The following is a 17615-nucleotide window of genomic DNA, read 5'->3' as shown; positions in this document are numbered from 1 at the left end:
CTTATCCAATGTCAGCATAAGCTCCCCAATGTTGGCAGTTGAATACAATGGAGTTTCTCACAGGGCCATTTCAAAAGTCATTTAAGAGTCAACCACATTGCTGTGGGACTGGAGTCATACATATACTGGGTAAGTTTTCTTCTCTAAGAGGCCTTCGTGAACCAGATGGACTTTTATGACAATCGACAATAGTTTTGTGGTCATCTTAATTTTAGTTTTAGATATTTTATTGAATTTTTAAATTTTGCGGAGTATCATGGTAGGATTTGAACCTAGGTTCCCAGGGCATTACCCTGCCTATTGCTTTAAGGATTTTGTAGGTTTCAAGGCAATCATCTCTGTTTATTCAAAACTGGAGAATACAGGCCCAGTTTGCCTAATCTCTCTTCATAAGGCAAGGGTCCCAGAACAGATCCCTGGGGCACTCCACTGATGACTGATCTCCAAGCAGAAAAAGACCCATCTACAACCACCTTCTGTGGGCAAGCCAGTTCTGGATCCACAAAGCAATGTCCCCTTGGATCCCATGCCCCCTCACTTTCTCAATAAGCCTCGCATGTGGGACCTTATCGAATGCCTTGCTGAAGTCCATATAAACCACATCTACTGCTCTTCCTTCGTCAATGTGTTTAGTCACATCTTCAAAAAACTCAACCAGGCTCATAAGGCACGATCTGCCTTTGACAAAGCTGTGCTGTCTGTTTTTGATCATACTATACCTCTCCAAATGTTCATAAATCCTGTCTCTCAGGATCTTCTCTATCAACTTACCAACCACTGAGGTTAGACTCACTTGTCAATAATTTCCTGGGCTATCTCTACTCCCTTTCTTGAATAGAGGAACCACATCCGCAATCCTCCAATCTTCCGGAACCTCTCCCATCTCCATTGATGATGCAAAGATCATCAGAGGCTCTGCAATCTCTTCCCTTGCCTCCCACAGTAACCTGGGGTACATCCCATCCGGTCCCAGTGACTTATCTAACTTGATGCTTTTCAAAAGCTCCAACACATCCTCTTTCTTAATGTCAACATACTCAAGCTCTTCAGTCCACCGCAAGCCTGCACTACAACCACCAAGTTCCTTTTTCCACTGTGAATATTGAAGTAAAGTATTCATTAAGCACCTCTGCTATTTCTACCGGTTCTATACAAACTTTCCCACCGTTGCATTTGATAGGTCCTATTCCTTCACACCTCATCCTTTTGCTCTTCACATACTTGTAGAATGCCTTGGGGTTTTCCTTAATCTTACCTGCCAAAGCCTTCTCATCACCCTTTCCGGCTCTCCTAATTTCCTTAAGTTCCTTCCTCCAAGTCGTATACTCCTCTAGATTAACATTACCTAGCTCCCTGAACCTTTTGTACACTTTTCTTTTTGACTAGATTCATTACAACTTTCATGCACCACGGTTCTTGTAACCTACCAAAACTTCCCGGTCTCATTGGAACGTTGTTGTGCAGAACTCTAGATAAATATTCCTTGAAAATCTGCCACATTACCTCTGCACATTTCCCCGAGAAAATCTCCTTCCAATTTATGCCTCTAATTTCCTGCCTGATGGCTTCATAATTCCCCTTACTCCAGATAAACACTTTCCTAGCTTGTCTGATTCTCTCTCTCTCCAATGCTATTGTAAAGGAGATAGAGTTATGATCACTATCCCCAAAATGCTCTCCCACTGAGAGATCTGACACCTGTCCAGGTTCATTTCCCAATACCAAATCAAGTACAGCCTCTCCTCTTGTATCCACATACTGTGTCAGGAAACCCTCCTGAACACACCTAACAAACTCCTCCCCATATAAACCCTTTACCCTAGGGAGATTCCAATTGATATTTGGGAAATTAAAGTCTCCCATCACGACAACTCTTATTATTACATCTCTCCAGGATCTGTTTCCCTATCTGTTCCTCAACATCCCTGTTACTGTTGGACGGCCTATAGAAAACACCCAGTAAATTTATTGACCCGTTCCTGTTCCGAACTTCCACCCACAGAGATTCCATAGACAATCCCTCCATGGCGTCCATTTCTTCTCATGACCCCTTCTGGCTCTCCTAATTTCCTTAAGTTCCTTCCTACAAGTTGTATACTCCTCTAGATCCCTAACATTACCTATCTCCCTGAACCTTTTGTACGCTTTTCTTTTCGAATAGATTCATGACACTATCCCTTATCAACAGTGCCACTCCCCCACCTCTTTTGCCTCCCTCCCTATCCCCCTGAAACATTTGAAACCCGGAACTTGAAGTGTCCAGTCCTGTCCCTGAGTCATTCAAGTCTCTGTAATGGCTACCACATCACATTTCCAAGCAGTGATCCATGCTCTAAGCTCATCCACTTTGTTCAGAACACTCCATGCGTTAAAATAGACATATCTCAAACCTTTGGCCTGAGCACTCCCCTTCTCCATCACCTGCCTTTCCTCCCTCTCACACTGTCAACAATCTCTTTCTATTTGCGAGCTAACCTCCTCTTTCCCAGTCACTTCATTTTGATTCCCTCTCCTCAACCATTCTAGTTTAAAGTCTCCCCAGTAGCCTTAGCAAACCTTCCTGCCAGGATATTGGTCCCCCTAGGATTCAAGTGCAACCTGTCCTTTTTGTACAGGTCACACCTGTCCCTAAAGAGGTCCCAATGATCCAGGAACCTGAATCCCTGCCCCCTGCTCCAATCCCTCAGCCACGCATTTATCCTCCACCTCATTCCATTCCTGCTTTCACTTTCTCGTGGCACAGGCAGCAATCCCGAGATTACTACCTTTGCATTCCTCCTTCTCAACTCTCTATCTGACTCTCTATATTCTCTTTTCATGACCCCTTCCCTTTTCCTACCTATGTCAGCGGTACCAATATGTACCACGACCTCTGGCTCCTCTCCCAGTTCAGGACTTCTCAGTTGTTTGAAGGCAGCTAGTGGGGGTATGGGGATGGCCTTGGTGAGATGTTGTCTTCATAGATGATGTATTGAAGGCTCCAGAGAAGATGTCGTAACTTCTCTGCTCTGGTGATGTACAAGACGATGAAGGTCCCGTGTGTCCACTGTGTCCCGTGTTTGTCTTCTGAGGGGTCGGTGCAGTTTTTCGCTGAGGTACGTTGGAACTGTCGATCAATGAGTTGAGCGCCATATCCTGTTCTTACAAGGGCATCTTTCAGCGTCTAGAGATATCTGTTGTGATCCTCCTCATTTGAGCAGATTCTGTGTATATTGAGGCTTGTCCATAGGGGATGACTCCTTTAATGCATTTAGGGTGGAAGCTGGAAAAGTGGAGCATTGTGAGGTTATCTGTGGGCTTGCGGTACAGTGAAGTGCTGAGGTGACCATCCTCGATGGAGATGCGTGTGTCCAAGAATGCAACTGATTCTGAAGAGTAGTCCATGGTAAGTCTGATGGTGGGATGGAACTTGTTTTAGTCATCATATAGCTGTTTCAGTGCTTGTTCACCATGAGTCCAAAGGAAGAAAATGTCATCAATGTATGCAGTGTAAAGCATCAGTTAAAGGTCCTGTGAAGTGAAGAAGTCTTGTTCAAACCTGTGCATATTGAGGTGCGAATTTGGTCTCCATGGCTGTTCCGTGTGTCTGGATGAAGCACTGGTTGTTGAAATTGAAGACATTGTGGTCCAGGATGAAGCGGATGAGTTGTAGAATTGCATCTGGAGATTGGCAGTTGTCGGCGTTAAGTACTGAGGCAGTTGTAGCAATGCCATCGTGGGGGATCACCATCACCAGGCAGGAGTGTTCCCTTCCTTTCGGGGAAGACTTTAGCAGTTAATCTTCAGGTATGCGTTCTCCAAGGCAGCCTTCATGACACATAACGCAGAATTGCTGAGCAAAAACTGATAGCCAAGTTCTGCATACACGAGGGCAGCCTCAACCAGGATCTTGGGTTCATGTCACACTGTCTGTAACCCCCACAACGTGTCTGGGCTTGCAAAATCTCACTAACTGTCCTGGCTGGAGACAATACATGTCTCGTTAACCTGTGTTTAATCCTCTCTCCACTCACGTTGTCTGTACCTGCAAAGACTTGATTACCTGATAAGACTCACATTCCAACCATTATCTTGTAATTGAGTTTGAGTGTATATATGCCCTGCCTGTGAAACAAATCCTGCATTCTCCTGATGAAGGAGCAATGTTTCAAAAGCTCGTGCTACCTAATAAAGCTGTTGGACTTTAACCTGGTGTTGTGAGACTACTTACTTTGGATAAGTACAAAATTAATCAAAAAGCTGAATGGTATGCCTACCTTTATATTGAGTGGAATAGAATACAAGGAGATAGAAGTCATATTTGCAGCCACTCATAGCCCAGGTTAGAACACATCTGCAGTACTGAGAGCAGTTCCGAACACCACACATTAGGAAGGACAGATTTGACTTGAAGAGAATACAGTGTAGAATTACAGGATGATATTCTGACTCCAAGGTTTATGCCATGAGAAAAGATTATATGAACTAGGGTTGTATTCCTTGCAACATAGAAGATTAAGGGGTGATTTAATTGAAGGATTTAAGATATTGAGACAGATTTGATTGATATAGAGAAATAACTCTCACTAATTGGAGAGTCTGGAAGTCTTGTGGCGCAGTGGTTAGCATTTCTGCCTCAGAGCCATAAGCTCCAGATTCCAATCCCAATCCAGGACCTGACGGCCAAGTAAGGTGTGTTTATAATGTGGCCAGATCGCAAATTCTTTCACATGTGCCAATGGCTGGCAGTAAAAGTTAGAGAGAGAGACTCCTGGTCAGCCATGTTTAGTGTGGGATGGCACTCCTCAAACCATAAGCTGCTGGTGACAGACTAGTGACCTTTTCCAGGAATTACTAGCTGTGGGTGAAATTAGCTCAGTTGGCTGGACAGCTGGTTAATGATGCAGAGTGTACCAATACTGCAGGTTCAATTCCCATTCTGATTGTGTTTATTCATGAAGGCCCTGCTTTCTCGACCTTGCCTGTGATGATCCTCAGGTTAAATCACCACCAGTCAGGAGGAGAGCAGCCTATGGCCATCTGAGATTATGGCGACTGTACTGTGTAGTGATCAAAACTCCCTAGATTCAGAGAAGGTCCCATTAGATTGGAATTTAGCAAAAACTACTTAACTATTTAAGAAAGGAGGGAGACAGAACACAAGAATCTAAAGGCCAGTTAAATTAATATCTGCCATAAGGAAAATGTTAAAAGCTATTATTAAAGAAGTTATAGCAGGGCACTTGGTTAAGCTCAAGGTAATTGGGCAGAATCAATATGGTTCTGTGAAAGGGAAATCCATCGCATAGCCAACTGATTGGAATTCTTTGAGGAAGTACCCTGTGCTTGGTTGAAGGGGAACTGATCGATGTACTGTACTTAAAAGATTTTCAGAAGGCATTTGATAAGGCACCACTTGAAAAGTTATTACAGAAAATAAACCTCATGGTGTAGCAGGTAACATATTGCCATGGATAGAAGATTGGCTGGCTAACAGGAAGCAGAGAGTTGGCATTTTCAGGTTGGCAAGACATTAAAAGTGACGTGTCACAGGCATCAGTGCTGGGGCCTCAACTGTTTATAATTTATGTAACTGACTTGGATGAAGAGATGGTTGTCAAAATTGCTGATGACACAAAGATAGATAGGAGAGTAAGTTGTGAAGAGGACATAAAGAAGTTAAAAATGATATAGATAGGTTGAGTGAGTGGGCAGAGATCTGACAAATGGAGTATCATGTAAGAAAATGTGAAATTGTCAAATTTTGTTAGGAAGAATAAAAAAGCTTATTCATGAAAACATAATAAAAAGGTGAGAGATTACAGAGCTCTGAGGTGCAGAGAGACCTGGGTGTCCTAGTGCATGAATCACAACAGGCATAATACAGGTACAGCAAGTAAGTAGGAAAACTAATACTGGAGTGGCACAATGATAGTGGTTAGCACTTCTGCCTCACAGGCCAGGGACCCAGGTTCAATTCCTAGCTTGGGTCACTGTGCGAAGTCTGCATGTTCTTCCTGTGTCTGTGTGGGTTTGCTCCAGTTTCCTCCCACAGTCCAAAAGATGTGCTGGTTAGGTGCATTGGCCGTACTAAATTCTCCCTCAGCGTACCCAAAAAGACACTGGCTTGTGACAACTAGGGGATCTTCGTAGTAACTTCATTGCAGTGTTAATATAAACCAACTTGTGACAAATAAATACATTTTCAACTAATAGAATATTATCATTTATTGAGAAAGGAATTGAATACAAAGGTAGAGAGGTTATGCTTCAGTTGCATAGGGCATTGGTGAGACCACATCTGGAGCATTGTGCACAGTATTGGTCTCTCTATTTAAGGAAAAGTGTAAATGTGTTAGAAGCAGTTCAGAGAAGGTATACTAATACCTGGAATGGGCAGGTTGTCTTAAGAGGAAAGATTGGATAATTTGGTCTTGTACAAGAGGCACCTTGATTGAAACAAAGATTCTGAGAGATATTATGGGAGAATCTAGAAGAGATTACTGTTTGAAAATAAGAGGTCAGATTTAAGATGAGGTAATTCTTTTTTTCCAAAGGATCTTGAGTCTTCAGTCTTTCTGAAAACTGGGTGGAAGTTGAACCTTTAAATATTTTTACAGCAGAGGTGAATAGATTCTTGGTAAGTAAGGGGATGAGAGCTTATCGGGGGCAGATGGGATGCAGGCTTGAGGTTACTGTCAGAATCATAGAATCCCTGCAGTGCAGGGGGAGGACTTTTGGTCCATTGAGCCTGCACTGGCAACAATTCTAGGTCCTCTGACACTAAGGGTCAATTTAGTTTGGCCAGCCAACCTAACCTGCACATCGGGCCCCTAACCCTATAAATTAGCGCAGAGAGGATACCCGATCATCTACACTGGTAGAGAATCCCACCCTCCCACCTCCTCTAACCTAATTATAAGTGTGGGGAAGTTTGTTTTTATATTTTTATTTTTCTGCTGGTAATTGTTTCAGGGATGGCAGTTCAGGCAGTAAGCTGCATCTCCTGTGGGATGTATGTGGTGAGGGACTCCAGTAGTGTTTCAGGTGATTTTACTTGTAGGAAGTGTGTTCGATTGCAGCTTCTGGAGGAGCGTGTAAAGGAGCTGGAGGTGGAATTAGAGGAACTCCGCATAATTCGGGAGGCAGAGGCGGACATCGATAGGAGTTATAAGGAGATAGTCACTCCTAGAAATGAGTCTTGGGTCACTGCCAGGAAGAGGGGAAAGAAGCAAGTGGGGGGACAATCCCCTGGGGCTGTTCCCCTCCAAAATAGGTTTTCGGTCCTGGAGGCTACAGTTGAGGAGGAATCAACTGGGGATAGCCAAAGGGAGCAGGTCTCTGGGGGTGAGCCTATTGTAAAAGCTCAGGTGGTTAGGGGATGTAAAAGATTGGGCCTCGTGATTGGGGACTCCACAGTTAAGGGGACGGATAGGAGAGTCGGAAGTAATGGTAGGGACTCAGGGCTGGTGTGTTGCCTACCAGGGGCTGGGGTCCAGGATATATCGGAAAGGGTATTCAGGACTCTTAGGGGAGAGGGAGATCAACCCCAAGTTATAGTTCATGTGGGGACGCATGACATAGGGAGGTTAAGGGAAGGGGATATTAAGCAGAGATTTATGGAGTTGGGGTGGAAACTAAAGGCCAAGTCAGAAAGAGTGGTTATCTCCGGACTCTTGCCTGTGCCACGGGATAGTTTAGAGAGGAATAGAGAGAGGGAAAGTTTGAACTCGTGGCTGAGGGGATGGTGCAGGGGGGAGGGGTTCAGGTACTTGAGCAATTGGGGCTCATTCTGGGGAAGGTGGGACCTCTATAAGAGTGATGGTCTACACCTGAATCAGAGGGGAACCAATATCCTGGGGGGTAAATTTGCTAAGGCTATGCAGGGAGGTTTAAACTGATTCGGAGGGGGGGTGGGATCCTGAGTAGAGGGGATGAAAGTGAGGGGGGCATAGATGGGGACTGCAATGCACGACATCGTGGGGGTGGGGCGGAGCAGGGTTTGAAATGCGTATATTTTAATGCGAGGAGTATTCGCAATAAAATGGATGAACTTGCAGCGTGGATCAGTACCTGGGACTTTGATGTTGTGGCCATTTCAGAGACATGGATAGAGCAGGGTCAGGAATGGTTGTTGCAGGTCCCGGGGTTCAAATGCTTTAGTCGGAGTAGAGAAGGAGGTAGAAGGGGGGGAGGGGTAGCATTATTAGTCAAGGACTGTATCACAGAGTCAGAGAGGAAGTTTGATGAGGACTTGTCTGTTGAGGTAGTATGGGCGGAGATTAGAAATAGGAGAGGTCACCCTGTTGGGAGTCTTTTATAGACCTCCTAAAAGTTCTAGAGAGGTTGAGGAAAGGATTGCGGAGACGATCCTGGTTAGAAGTGAAAGTAATGGGGTAATTGTTATGGGGGACTTTAACTTTACTAATATTGATTGGAATTGCTATAGCTCTAGCTCGTTAGAGGGGTCAGTTTTTGTACAAAGCGTGCAGGAAGGTTTTTTGACTCAGTATGTAGATAGGCCAACTAGAGGTGAGGCTATATTGGATTTGGTGCTGGGAAATGAGCCAGACCAGGTGCTAGACTTGGAAGTTGGTGTGCATTTTGGTGATAGTGACCACAATTCGGTTACGTTCACCTTAGTGATGGAAAGGGATAGGCATGAACCTCGGGTCAGTAGTTTTAGCTGGGGGAAGGGTAATTATGAGGCTATTAGGAGAGAATTAGGAAGCATAGGTTGGACTAGGCGATTACAGGGACTGGGAACGTCTGAAATGTGGACTTTTTTTCAAGGAGCAGCTACTGCGAGTCCGTGATAGGTATGTCCCTGTCAGGCAAGGAGGAATTGGTAGGGCTAGGGAACCGTGGTGCACTAAAAAAGTTGATTCGTTGGTTAAAAAGAAAAAGGAGGCTTATGTTCGGATGAGACTTGAGGGCTCAGGTAGTGCACTAGAAAGCTTTAGATTGGCTAGGAGGGAGTTGAAGAGTGAGTTAAGAAGGGCTAAAAGAGGACATGAGAAGACTTTGGCTGATAGGATTAAGGAGAATCCTAAGGCGTTCTATAGGTATGTCAAGAACAGAAGGTTGGTTAGGGCAAGATTAGGGCCAGTTACAGACAGCAGAGGGAAGTTGTGTGTGGAACCGGAAGAGATTGGAGAGGCATTGAACCAATATTTCTCTTCGGTGTTCACGCAGGAGGACATGAATATAGCTGAGGAGGACACTGGGTTGCAGGGGTGTAAAATAGACAGTATTGCAGTTGATAAGGGGGATGTGCTGGATATTCTTGAGGGATTGAAAATAGATAAGTCCCCTGGTCCAGATGGGATTTATCCTAGGATTCTCTGGGAGGCAAGAGAGGTGATTGCAGAGCCTCTGGCTCTGATCTTCAGGTCGTCGTTGGTCTCTGGTATAGTACCGGAAGATTGGAGGATAGCGAATGTTGTCCCATTGTTTAAGAAGGGGAACAGAGACTTCCCCGGGAATTATAGACCGGTGAGTCTTACTTCTGTTGTGGGCAAGGTTTTAGAAAAAATTATTAGGGATAGAATTTATAGTTATTTGGAGAGTAATGAATTGACTGGAGATAGTCAGCATGGTTTTGTAGCAGGTAGGTCGTGCCTTACTAACCTTATTGAGTTTTTTGAGAAAGTGACCAAAGAGGTGGATGGGGGTAAGGCAGTTGACGTGGTATATATGGATTTTAGTAAGGCGTTTGATAAGGTTCACCATGGTAGGCTTCTGCAGAAAATGCAGATGTATGGGATTGAGGGTAGTCTAGGAAATTGGATCAGGAATTGGCTAGCAGATAGGAGACAGAGGGTGGTGGTTGATGGTAAATATTCGTCATGGAGTTCGGTTACGAGTGGTGTGCCTCAGGGATCTGTTTTGGGGCCACTGCTGTTTGTAATTTTTATTAATGATCTGGATGAGGGTATAGTTGGGTGGATTAGTAAATTTGCTGATGACACCAAAGTCGGAGGTGTGGTAGATTGTGAGGAAGGGTGTCATAGTTTGCAGGGAGACTTAGACAGGTTGCAGAGCTGGGCCGAGAGGTGACGGATGGAGTTTAATGCGGAGAAGTGTGAGGTAATTCACTTTGGTAGGAATAACAGATGTGTGGAGTATAGGGCTAACGGAAGGACTTTGAATAGTGTGGATGAACAGAGGGATCTAGGTGTATGTGTACATAGATCCCTGAAAGTTGGGAATCAAGTAGATAGGGTTGTTAAGAAGGCATACGGTGTCTTGGCGTTTATTGGTAGGGGGATTGAATTTAGGAGTCGCAGCGTCATGTTGCAACCGTACACAACTCTGGTGCGGCCGCACTTGGAGTACTGTGTGCAGTTCTGGTCCCCACATTACAGGAAGGATGTGGAGGCTTTGGAGAGGGTGCAGAGGAGGTTTACCAGGATGTTGCCTGATATGGAGGGGAGGTCCTATGAGGAGAGACTGAGGGATTTGGGGTTGTTTTCGCTAGAAAGAAGGCGGCTAAGAGGGGATCTTATTGAAACATATAAGATGATTAGAGGTTTAGATAGGGTGGATAGTGATAGCCTTTTTCCTCGGATAGAGAAAGCTAGCACGAGGGGGCATGGCTTTAAATTAAGGGGGGGTAGTTATAGGACGGATGTCAGGGGTAGGTTCTTTACCCAGAGGGTGGTGAGGGATTGGAATGCCCTGCCTGCTGCAGTTGTAAATGCGCCTAGTTTGGGGGCGTTTAAGAGATCCGTGGATAGGTTTATGGACGAAAAGGGATTGGTTTAGGTTAGTGGGTCATTGTTTTTTAACTGGTCGGCGCAACATCGTGGGCCGAAGGGCCTGTTCTGCGCTGTAGTGTTCTATGTTCTATGTCCTTTGGAGTGTGGTAGGAAACTGGAGCACTCGGAGAAAATACACACAGACACAGGGAGAATGTGCAAATGCCACAATCACCAAAGGCACTGCAAGGCAGCAGTGCTAACCTCTGTGCCATTAGATCAGCTACAATCTTGTTAAAAGGCAGAACAGACTCAAGGGGCTGAATACCCTAATAAGACCTCTTCAAAATTAATCAAAAAGCTGAATGACATGCTTGTCGGCGTTCCCTCTCAGATAGAATATAATCTAAAGGAAAATTATATTACATCTTTTATAATCTCCAGTTAGGCCCTGGTCAGAGCAGTATATACATATCTGGGTACCACACTTTATGGAAAACATCAGGGACTCGAACTTTGTGGCAAAATAGGCAACAAAACTCACTTTCCCCAAAGAGCAAAGATGATTACGGGGTGATCCAGCAGAAGTTTTCAGAATTATGAGGGGTTTTGTTGGAGCAAGTCAAGAGAATCAGTTTCCTGCAGCAAACAGTCAGAGATTTAAAAGAACTGACAAAGAAGCGAGGCGGGGAACTGATTTCACACACAAAGCTGTTATACTCTGGAACACATTCCCTGGACAATCAACTTCCATTGGAAATTTCAAAAGGAAATTGAACCCTGTAGTTGCAATGTTCAAGAGAAGCAATTGTGGTGTCAGAATACAAGTAGAAAGAAACTGAAGCAAGGAGTAAGGAGGGCTAAAGGGGTCACAAAAAAGTATTGGCCAACAGGATTAAGGAAAATCTCAAGGCTTTTTATACAGATGTAAAGAGCAAGAGATTAGCCAGGGAGCAGGTTGGCCCACTCAAGGACAAGGGAGGGAATCTATGCGTGGACCCAGAGGAAATGGGCGAGGTATTAAATGAGTACTTTGCGTCAGTGTTCACAAAAGAGATGGACTTGATAGATGATGAGTCTGGGAAGGGGTGATGTATAGTTTGAGCCATGTTGAGATCAAAAAGGTGGTATTGTGGTTCTTGAGAAACATTAGACAAGTACCCAGGGCCTGATGGGATATAACCCAGAATACTGAGAGAGGCAAGGGAGGAAATTACTGGAGCCTTAAGAGAAATCTTTGTGACCTCACTGGCTACAGGGGAGGTCCCAGAGGATTGAAGAATAGCCAATGTTGTTCCTTTGTTTAAGAAGGGTAGCAAGAATAATCCAGGTAATTACAGGCTGGTGAGCCTTACATCAATGGTAGGGAAATTCTTGCAGAGGATTCTTCGAGACAGGATTTATTCCCACTTGGAAATAAGTGGATGCATTAGTGAGGGGCAACATGGTTTTGTGATGGGGAGGTTATGTCTCACGAACTTGATTGAGTTTTTCGAGGAAGTGACAAAGATGATTGATGAGGGTAGGCCAGTGAATGTTGTCTACATGGATTTCAGTAAGGCCTTTGACAAGGTCCCTCATTGGCAGATTGGTGCAGAAGGTGAAGTTGCATGGGATCAAAAGCGAGCTGGCAAAGTGGACACAAAACTGGCTCAAAGACGACAGGGTAGCAGTAGAAGGGTGTGTTTCTGAATGGAGGGCTGTGACAAGTGGTGCTCCTCAGGGATCAGTGCTGGGACCTTTTGCTTTGTAATATATATAAATGATTTGGAGGAAAATATAACTGGTTTGATTAGTAAGTTTGCGGAAGACACAAAGGTTGGTGGATTTGCGGATTGCGATGAGGACTACCACAGGATACAGCAGGATATAGATCAGTTGGAGACTCGGACGGAGAGGTGGCAGATGGAGTTTATCCAGACAAATGTGCGGTAATACATTTTGGAAGGTCTAATACAGATAGGAAATATACAGTAAATAGTAGAACCTTGAGTATTAATAGGTAAAGGGATCTGGATGTACAGGTACACAGGTCACTGTAAGAGGCAATGCAGGTGGAGTAGGTAGTCAAAAAGGCATACAGCATGCTTGCCTTCATTGGCCAGGGCATTGAGGTTAAAAATTGGTAAGTCATGTTGCAGCTTTATAGAACCTTAGTTAGACCGCACTTGGAATATAGTGTTCAATTCTGGTCACCACCCTACCAGAAGGATGTGAAGGCTTTGGAGCGGGTACAGAAAAGATTTACCAGGATGTTGCCTGGTATGGAGGGCATTAGCTATGAGGAGAGGTTGGAGAAACTTGGTTTGTTCTCACTGGAACGACAGAAGTTGAGGGGCGACCTGATATAAATCCAAAAGATTATGAGAGACATGGGCAGAGTGGATAGTCAGAAGCTTTCCCACCACGCTCCCCCGAGTGGAAGAGTCAATTACTTGTGGGTACAGGTTTAAGGTGTGAGAGGCAAGGTTTAAAGGAAATGTACAAGGCTGATTTTTTTTTTACAGAGTAGTGAGTGCCTGGAACCGTTGCCAGGGGAGGTAGTGGAAGTGGATATGGTAGTGACTTTTAAGGGGCATCTTCTCCGCTGAATCTGGCTAAGTTAGGGGTTCCACTCGTAGACACGCAGGGTAGAATAGGTGTAGGAGGATGCGGCGGCGCGGGCTCGTTGGGCCGTAGGGCCTGTTTCCCGTGCTGGGTTGTTCTTTGTTCTTGACAAATACATGAATAGGATGGGAATATAGGGATATAGTCCCCGGAAGAGTAGGGGGGTTTTAGTTTAGTCAGACAGCGTGATCGGTGCAGGCTTGGAGGGCTGAAGGGCCTGTTCCTGTGCTGTAATTTTCTTTGTACACTGGCACATTTCTCTCAAAGCACTGGCTCTTGATTTGCTGAATGGCCTCCTCCTGTGCTAGGTGACTCTCAGCAGAACTTTGTTGGATGTCTCCTAGGATCTCAGTTTACCACCTCGTAGGACCGTCTGCATTTGGAAAATCGCTTCTTTCAAGAAATCAAGATCTGTGTCATGCAGAGTGCCCTAAGTCCATATTGCTAGTTTATTACTGTACAAATTTCACAATTGATTAAAAATATAGAGCACCGCCACCACCTCCCCCCACCCCCACCCCCTCAATCTACGGGCATAGGAGTAGGGACACCTTATTGGCGCATTCCAGGTGTCCCAGAACACACAATAATAATTTGTTGCTTCACACTTCCTTACATGTGAATTCTTGAACTGGGCACTCAATGTTTATTATTAAGTGCTCATCCTGTTTCAAGCCAAACTTTTTCTTATTCTCACCTCTGACAATTCTCTCTATACGACAACACTGAAAGACTTTGCACTGTGCCTTTTCTGTCCGTCTTCAAATATCCCATTTAATGGATTGTGCTGTTTGGCTCTGTATCTCTATATTCAGAGTATCCAACTCTTCCTGTTTCATTTTTGATTTCTTTTTCTATTTAAAACCAAGCTGGCTTAATCTGCTGCTGCATATGCAGTTGTCATTATGTTTTGAAAAAGGTGTTGCACACAAACATCTTTTACCCAATTGTTCAGCTTCAGCTTTCTCATTTCTTCCACATTAGTCCTTTTAAAAGAATGTACTTGGTTGCTACTGAGCATTTGTATTTCAGGATCGCTGTTATTTCCATTCCTTATAAATGATCTGGCTTATTGAGAAACAGCAGTTTGTGATAAGCATAATCACTTATCTTTCTGACACACCTGTCTGAATTTCCAATTCTAAATCATAACCTACATTATGTCAATGGACCTTGCCTATTATCAACTTCATAGAACTAACCATTTTTTGTGCGTGCAGAGTGGGTGCTCAACACCTTTCTCTTGCCCATTTAGAGGTGGGAGGCGGAATTTTCCTGTCCTGCCCACTACGAAAATTGCAGCAGACGGGGAGGGGGAGACCATGGAAAGGTCTGCTGACTTCAGGTGGGATTTTTCGGTTTGAGGGGGAGCACGGCCAGAAAATCCCGAAGGTTTTAGTGGCTCCTGATCTGCCTATATGAATTGATATACAAGATGATGGTGATGGTTGTTGTGTGGACGTGAATTTAGGACACCCTCCCTTCCAATTCAGACTGTCATGCCGGCTTGAGCAGAAATTCTTTCACTTGTACAGGAATTAAACATTTTAATTAGCTCACAATGTAGTTTTTCTACACTGAACTTAGCAGGATAACATTCATGAAACAAGCAAAATAGTCAAATGTGAGCAGGCTCTGTATAGTATGGGGAGCAGCCACTGTCAGAATGACACATTATACAAAAATATAGTGCCACACAAATCTGCTTTATTGAATGGCCATTATCAAGCCTGCTTCACTACTCTTCAGAAGAACCAGTGCAGAACTAGAGGCTATACACAACTACCCCCTGCTGGTGGTGGACAGTCGCTACAGACAAGACTGTCTCAGGAGGAACAAATGTTCACAGCAACTGGCTTTCCACTGAGTGTTTACTGATTTGTCTCGGTTACAGGATTAGAGGGACGAAGCAAATCAATTTCGAAATAGAATTGAGGAAAGTTATGTCCTGTCTCACCCTATTGGTCCAAAAGGTACAATGCACTGGCCCAGTGCCACACTGAGCCAGTGAAGATCACATATGCCCAGGAGGGTTCCGGTCTGTACCAAATTGGCCAATCGCAGTCTGCAATTGGTCCAGGTACCTCTGTTGGGAGTGGGGAGCCAGCCAGGGCCCCATTTCCTGGACACATCTTGCTGGAAACCAGGTGGACAAAATCAGACATGGCTGCAACATGCTCCCAGTCCAAAAGCCAGATAAGGTCATTTCCTGGGTTTGCCCAGGAAGAATGGGCACTGTGGTGAGGTGTGCAGTCTCTTCAGTACTGCCCCTTCCCTCCCAGTGAGGATGGGAGGAATGATGAGAGCATCAGGGCATAGTTCCGCAATGATCCTGTGTCGACTGAATAGCTGCCATTGAAATCCTGGCTATATTTAGAGGGGTAAGGAGCAGTGAACATCATAGAATCCCTACAGCGCCGAAGGAAGCCATTCAGCCCATTGAGTCTGCGCCGAACAAAATCCCACCTAGGCCCAATCCTCACAACCGCATGCATTTACCCTAGCTGGTCCTCTTACACTAAGGGCAATTTAGCATGGTCAATCCACCGAACCTATAGAGCCTTCCCCTCTAGTCATCCGCTCAAATTCGCAAAGTATTGTTGCAGGACAGAAGTTGAACTTGACCAGGAATTTTAAACTGGATTTATCCTAGTGTGTGTAAGACAGGCTGACAATGCTGTTGGAGGTGGATGGTGAGTAACAGTGATAACAGAGATGCCATTCTAACTCTTCCTTCTCTCCTCCAGGTGCTCACCAACACTAGGAATAGCAGGCAGGATTATGGAGATGTTATTGGAATGGTACTGATAGAACAGAGTGCCCCATTCCCAGGAAGATAGCACTTGGAAAACCATCCCACCCCTCCTCACAAAGACCACTCATTATACAAACCACTGGGTAACAAACGGAGTTAAAATACTTTCCTCTTTAAATCAGATAATCTCATTCCATCATAAAATAACACATTGTGCCAGTGCAGATCAACAATACATCATTAAAAACTGCACGTACGTCATTGTAAACAGAATCATACAAATTAGACACCAGCTCCCACCGCATTTTCCTTTCCATTCACAAATTCAAGTGCATCTACACAAATCGCTTTTGGTCAACTGCGTACATTCGCCCAGCTGGAGCCTTCCGGAAAAATAGACTGTTTCCTCGGCTCAGGTTTCCCTGCAAGAGAAAAACATATGAGAAAGCTGCTGAAAAGAAAGTGGGAGAGGAGCCGCAGGTAAAGACAGGGGCTCGATACCAGATCCTGGAGATAGTGTCGACTGTCTCCAGGATCTGGAGACGATGGGCAGCACGATGGGTCAGTGGTTAGTACTGCTGCCGCACAGCGCCAAGGACCTGTCCAGTCTTGAGTCACTGTCTGTGTTGAGTTTGCACATTCTGTCCGGGTCTGCAAGGGTTTCCTCCAGGTGCTCTGGTTTCCTCCCACAATCCAAAGATGTGCAGGTTAACTTGCCCTTTAGTTCCAGGGGATTAGCAGGGTAACTATGTGGGGTCAGGGAGATGGGGCCTGAGTGGGATTGTGGTCAGTGTAGACTCAACAGGCCAAATGGCCTCCTACACTGCATGGATTCAAAGATTCTAAAGAAAAGAGACAGACTGATGTCTGCTCCAACACACAACCAGCAATGTCACGTGTGCCAGCACAAAAATTCAAACAGAAAGTGCTGGAAATACTCAGCATAAGTGATGAAAACTTACTTTCTGTTTCTCTCCAAACACTGCTGGTCCTACTGAGAATTTCCAGCATTTTAGAAACACAAACTAGCAGCAGGAGTAGGTCATTTAGCCCTTCAAGCCTGCTCTGCCATTCATCTTGATCATGGTTGATCATTGAATCAATATCCTGCTTCCCCCTTCCTCCAAATTCCTTGATCCCTTTAGCCCTGACAGCTATATCTAATTTCTTCTTGAAATCAGACAACATGGTTGGCCTCAACTACTTTCTGTGCTAGTGAATTCCACACATTCATCACCCTCGGTGAAGAATTTTTTCCTCAGTTCTAAAACATTTACCCCTATTCTCAAACTATCCCCTCTAAATTGAGCCAGGACAGGACTTACTTAATGGTAGGACGCTGGGGAGAATTACAGAACGAAGAGATCTATGGGTACATGTTCACAGCTCCTTGAAAGTGGAGTTACAGGTGGACAGAGTGGTGAAGAAGACATTCAGATGCTTGGTTTCATTAGTCAGAACACTGAATACAGGAATTTGAATGTCTTGTTTAAATTGTACAAGACATTGGTAAGGCCACACTTGGAATACTGTGTACAGTTCTGTTCACCCTATTATAGAAAGGATACTATTAA

The 17615-nt window shown here is 44.7% G+C and overlaps 1 protein-coding gene across 1 annotated transcript in view; it reads right to left on the bottom strand.

The window, feature by feature from the left end:
* Window positions 1-14973: 14973 nt before the first annotated feature.
* mtch2 (mitochondrial carrier homolog 2) overlaps window positions 14974-17615 on the bottom strand; it is a 41443-nt gene continuing 38801 nt past the window's right edge. The window contains exon 12 of the mRNA XM_080183718.1: window positions 14974-16463. Coding sequence (XP_080039844.1) covers window positions 16377-16463 — 87 coding nt within the window. The 3' untranslated portion in view covers window positions 14974-16376. The remainder of the gene's footprint in view (window positions 16464-17615) is intronic.

The sequence above is a fragment of the Carcharhinus amblyrhynchos genome, unplaced genomic scaffold (genome assembly GCF_965287045.1).
Source record: "Carcharhinus amblyrhynchos unplaced genomic scaffold, sCarAmb.v2.hapA scaffold_386, whole genome shotgun sequence".
NCBI lineage: Eukaryota > Metazoa > Chordata > Chondrichthyes > Carcharhiniformes > Carcharhinidae > Carcharhinus > Carcharhinus amblyrhynchos.
Note: the sequence above shows the minus strand (reverse complement) of the source record. Positions and strands in the feature narration are given on the sequence as shown.